Source organism: Protobothrops mucrosquamatus, unplaced genomic scaffold, assembly GCF_001527695.2.
Source record: "Protobothrops mucrosquamatus isolate PMUCROS unplaced genomic scaffold, P.Mucros_1.0 scaffold9308, whole genome shotgun sequence".
NCBI classification, from domain to species: Eukaryota; Metazoa; Chordata; class Lepidosauria; order Squamata; family Viperidae; genus Protobothrops; species Protobothrops mucrosquamatus.
The window spans coordinates 1-5,936 of NW_015395100.1; the positions used below are offsets into that span (position 1 = coordinate 1).

General features: G+C 36.7%; 1 protein-coding gene across 1 annotated transcript; it reads right to left on the reverse strand.

Annotated features, from left to right (window-relative positions):
• Positions 1 to 10: 10 nt before the first annotated feature.
• On the reverse strand, positions 11 to 5,451 carry LOC107300955 (platelet-derived growth factor receptor-like protein; the record flags this gene model as incomplete). Its single annotated transcript, XM_015830232.1, has 3 exons — positions 11 to 274; positions 3,286 to 3,425; positions 5,118 to 5,451. Coding segments are annotated over 3 exons (663 nt in total), but the record flags the coding sequence as incomplete, so codon positions are not given.
• Positions 5,452 to 5,936: the final 485 nt, after the last annotated feature.

Consider the following 5,936-nt stretch of genomic DNA (forward strand, 5'->3'; position numbering starts at 1 on the left):
TTTTGGTCCAATGTATTTCCAGTTCCAGTTTTAAAGCTAGTCAGGAACTAGTCAGTCTATTTCTTGTTCCATCTGCCTGGAGACCTCAGATTAGTTCAACCTGAGTAGCTACTGTGGTTTGTCCTCGAAGATTCTGAGCAATGCATACATAGTTTCCAGCATCAATGGTTTCCAGATCTTCAACAGTAATAATGCTCTCAGAGATTCTTGTAGTATGACCAACTCCTCTATCAATCAACCTCCAAGAGTCTTGGATATTTACTGGTCTTTTATACTGAAAAGATGAAGACAACACATTACATGGTGTAGAATTCTGCAAAAAAAAATAAATAAATACCCACCTCTTTTCATTTGCAAACTTTATTTTCTACTAACCTAAAACATGCATTGTAGTTTTAATCTGAATTACAACCAATAAAAGAGGCAAGGTAAGGCAGATGATTTGACAAATGCCTTCATATTTATTTATGTTTTGTTTTTTAAATAATTCATATTAGGCTTCATATTTGGAAGAAATATATGACACAATTTAAGACTGATCTCTCTTGCATTCCTGCCAGAGAGATTGCTTAATTTAGAATGTAAGTATTAAAGTTTGCATCTCTTGAATTTACATGATTTACTATAAATATTTATAAGCCCAGCAGCATGCTTTATGTAAGGAATAAGAAATTAGATTATAATAATCATTCTATCATTTCTTCTTTGTAGACTTCACACATTTAGGCAGGAAGTCTAAAGAGGAGCTGTACTTCCTTGCTTGCATCACAACTGGGACCAGCAGCTCTGTCATAAAGTGACGGCTAAATGGAAATCAAATGTCGGTGACTGTGCTTTCCTTTCCCCCACTTTCCTGTTCTTTGGAATGCTCACATTGGTGCTGGGATAGCAAGCTCACAGTGGTTGCCTGTAACTGGCAAGACTAATCAGTTTCACGCCTTTGTTGGCCTTTTAACAATGCTTGGTCTTCCCTCCCCCTACTGCCCCTATTGCTCTTTGGAATGCTCACTCTGTGCTGGGATAATTAGCAAGAAAGAAGGAAATTAATGTTTGTATTTACATTTATTGGAGAGGAACGGATTACAAGAAAGTAAACAGGCACACAGTGGGGAATACACATCAAAAGTAATGTGATGGCACCAGCAACCCCAAACCTACTATGCAAACAGCCAAGTTTATTCCCCATTTTGTGCCTGCTTACTCACTTGTAATCCTTTCATCTCCAATCTCTCTATTCTGTAAGAGGAGAAGTGGGTCAGTCATAGGAGAGGTCAGTCATAAGAGAGGTTTCCTACAGAGATTGATTGGGTTTTTTTTCTTCCCACCCTCATGCAGAATAGAGAGATTACTTAAACATGTGCGAGGCTAAAAAAAAAAAAAAAAAAAGCCAACCAATTTCTGTAGGTAATCTCTCCTGTGGCTGGCCTGTTTTTTTTCCTCCCCACCACCTCCTCACAGAATGAAGAGATTGGAGAAGAGATTGGAGTAGTCAATCACACAATGGTGAATACACTGGGCTATTTGTGTAGAACACTTGGAGTTGATGTCCTCACATTTCTTTCAATATGTTTTTGCCATTGTGTGACTCTTGCTCTCTTGTAATCCCTTCCTCTCTAATCTCTTCACTCTGTAAGTGGGAGGGGGAGAAATCACTGATCAGGCACAGGACAGTGCATACTGACTGTAATGACAGTCATGTGAAGGGCGCTGCAAAGTTTGCAAATGCAGGCAGGTTATAAAGTTATTGTTTTCAACCCTATCATAATTCTGAATAGTCATTGAATGAGACAGCCAGTGTGAATGACCTGAGAATTAATACAGCAAGCTATGTATGCAAGTGTACATTTCCCTTCAGACAAAGACTGAAAGTAGAAAGGATGGGACTGGGACTGTTCCTTTTTCCCACATTGCCCAACACCCATACAACCACTTATGCCATCACAGATCTATTTTAAGTGGCTACAAGGCCTTATATTGCTTTTGTTGGATTTGGTTACTTAAATTAGACTTTAGCTAAGCTTGTGTATTTCAAGCTTCATCAATAAGTTTAGATCCAAAATCAATCACCAATGAAAAATCCCTATGCATTTTATAGAATGCAATGACTGGAAATGATCTGCCATTCTTACCAAAGTTCTCAATTCTTTACAGGATGATTTGATATGCAGACCAATTAGTTGTGTTAACATTACAGCCTCAGTATTGTTTTTTTTTTGTATCCTGCCTTTATTATTTTTAGAAATAACTCAAAATAGAGAATTTATCCAACATAGCTCCCTCCTCCTATTTTTACCTACAACCATAACCCTGAGAGATGGTTTGGGCTGAGAGAGATTGACTGCCTCAAGGAACCCAACTCTCTTTCATGGCTAAGGCAGCACTTGACCTCACAGTCTCCTGTTTTCTAATGTGATCCAGTGGTGGGATTCAGCCAGTTCACACCACTTCGGCAGAACCGGTAGTTAATTTTTTGTTGCCCAGGCCCAGAATGGACTTCCGGAAGCAGCATCCACACAGAGAACCAGTTGTTCACATATTTGAATCCCACCACTGGTGTGATCAGTTCATTTTCAACAGCATCACTTAATCAATAATAACATGCAAAAGAAATTAGTTAACCAATAAAAAAATACATAGAAAAGAATATACGTAACTCATATATTGAACTGAGGGATCCTTGGTGCTTTCTGGGCTTGGTTGTTTTCTTGCAGGCATGTCATTACCCAGCTAGGCTACATCATCAATGCTACAAACTGATGAAATGACTGCAACAAAGCAATCAAGTTCAGAGAGCACCAAGGATTCCACAATAAACATGCAATATTTTATGTTTTTCGTTGGCAAAGAAACCTTTTTCTGTAAGAAACTAATCGTTGGGGAATTTCAAAGATAATTTCTAGCAAGACTTCTTAGTTATAAAACACTTGCATAATCTAATTTTGCATAATCTAATTTTGACTGCCAATTCTGTAACACAGTTGCAATCTTGCTGCCTATCCGTGCCTTTTTCTAACATTTTTTCCCTCTAAAACAGGGATAGCCAATTTGTTTATCATTTTGTACTAAATAATCTATCTAATTATCTTTCTAGGCTTAGAGTAATGGAAACATAGGTTAATATTTAACTTATACTGAAATCTCTTCTAGCAATTGAATATATTTCTGTAGCTAATTGCTTTGTTCCACAATTATCTAAAATCCACTCTTCCGCATAGTAATACACATTTAATGTTCCAGTTTAGACTTTAAGAAATAAGCAAAGGAAACAAAATCTATGGTACATACCTGTTGCCCTGGATATATCCAATTAAATTCCACTTCTATATCTGGCTGCCCCAAAACTGTGCACAAAACATTAACATCACCCCCGCCCTGTAATTTATTAGATGATGCTTTGATTGTAGTTGAAGGAGGTCCATAAGGAACTAATTCAAAGCAAAAGATAAGATAAAAAGAAAAGAAGAAAAGTGAAGTTGCTTTGAAGGTGGCCCCATTATATTCACACAGATTAAAAATTAGCTTTCACAAGACAAGAATGGAACAGAAATGTATTTTCAATTATTACACTCCTACCTTGTGCAAAAAAAGATTATTAGAATTTGAAAGGGTGGCTGTTGGTTCACCAATCTAGTAAACACTTGTGGAATTTCTCATGCTTGAATTGTTCAATATTCTATTTTAATAATCCTTCTTCCAGGACTGGTTATACAGGCAGTCCCGGAGTTACACCCATTCGTTCAGTGACCTTTCAAAGTTGCAACAACACTGAACAAGGAGGACTTATGACCGGTGCTGAGTTCTGGCCCACACATTATCTCTGCAATTATGCGATCATGATTTCTGATGTTCCCTGCTGGTTTCCCACGAAGTGGGAAGATTGAGAGGAATTGGGGAGTGGTGGTCATTTAAGTTTCTTGCTTAAAGACAAGCACGGTTCTTACTTAAAGATAGCAACCAGGACTTCCAGAACTACCATTACTAAGTGATACCATCCCAGGACATCAATCTTTAATACCATGTTGTTTAGTGATGTCAATTCTGGTCCCAACTGCTGTCATAAATGGAGGAATATCTCTTCTGATCTATATTACTTTGAGTACTTAGGCAATAAACTGTGCCTTTATTGTATAAGCACATAGTAATTCTGTGCCTGGCACTTTTTTTTTAAATATGTAGTCATTATTTACTCTGATTGTCCAATTTTCCATCATATCCCTTTTCCTCCCCTAAAGAATACCTCTATATATAAATAACAGACCTATGCAAAGCATTTTCCAAAACATGACTGCTTTAAGGATTGTTACATCAGAAGTGTACTATACATAAAAAACAGAAGCCTAGTGAGTGAACAGACTTCAGAGTAGGCACATAACTCTTCCGAGGGTGGCTTCTCTAAATTTCAACAAGTGCTTCATTTGCATGAATGTGTTTTGCAAAACACTTCTACTGGAAGCTTTGCACAACCTTTATATATCATGCTCATTTCTCAAGACCACATCACTGGATCTGATGAGGTGATTTACGAACTATAAATGCTTATGCAGTAACAAAGCATAATTTTCAAGAGACCATAAAATTACTTCTTGAGGGCATAACTCAATGAGCCTAATTTCTTATCACTTTTTTGACTAACAAATTTCATTCAAAGATTTAAATTTTGTTAGTTGGAAAAGGTGCTATCAAGGACTCCTGATTTTTATTTGGTATCATAATCTAACATAGTTCTCTTCCTGCTATTCTACAAGAGCTATTTTAATATAAGTTAGATGTGCAAAACTCTGTCATGGTTTGTAATAGACAGATATTCCTCCTACTGTATGTAATCCCCATGTTGCCTTTATACCTTGGAATCTCAAACTTACGCTGCTATTTGGTGGCAGATCTCCAAAATTTGACACTTGTGTGATTTCTTGTGTTTTCCACAAGGAAATTAAAATAGGAACTCAGAGAAGCTATCAAAAACAATCTACCCATCTGCATGATATACAGTAATTCCATCATTTTAATTCCTTGTGGCCCCATCAAGAAAACATAACCAAGGTGTGACTTCTTACTGCTTCAACTGAATAACATCAAAAGTATTCTACTGCATACCAAGTTTCTTGGAATTAACTTACCTTCAACATAAAGCAATTGGTATTTAATAGAAATCTGAGGTGTCCCCCATGATTCAGCTCTGCAGTAAACTATTCCTTTCTGATCAGAGGTTGGATGTTGGTAGATGAAACCCTTCTTGGCATCATAGATAATGTTGGTCCCATCCACTTTGATTTCTTCTGCTGGAAACTCTTGGTGAAGAGTTACTTTTGCTGATGGGTTGGTGACTCGGCAGGGAATCACAGCAGGTTTATCTGGGTTGAGGTACACCACTTCAAAATAGCTGGGAGCAGGAACAAAGAATTCTTCTTTATCTGTATAAAGAAGCAATTCAAGGTATGTGTGTGTGTGTGTCTGTGTGTGTGTCTGTGTGTGTATGAGTGTAAATGGAGGGGTGGATTGATGGATGGATGGATGGATGGATGGATGCTAGATAGATAGATAGATAGATAGATAGATAGATAGATAGATAGATAGATAGATAGATAGATAGATACAGAAGACAGACAAATAGACTGATAGATAAGAGATTAGATAGATAGATAGATAGATAGATAGATAGATAGATAGATAGATAGATAGATAGATAGATAGAGATAGATAGATAGATAGATAGACAGATAGATAAGAGATTAGATAGATAGATAGATAGATAGATAGATAGATAGATAGATACAGAAGACAGACAAATAGACTGATAGATAAGAGATTAGATAGATAGAGATAGATAGATAGATAGATAGATAGACAGATAGATAAGAGATTAGATAGATAGATAGATAGATAGATAGATAGATAGATAGATAGATAGATAGATAGATAGATAGATAGATAGATAG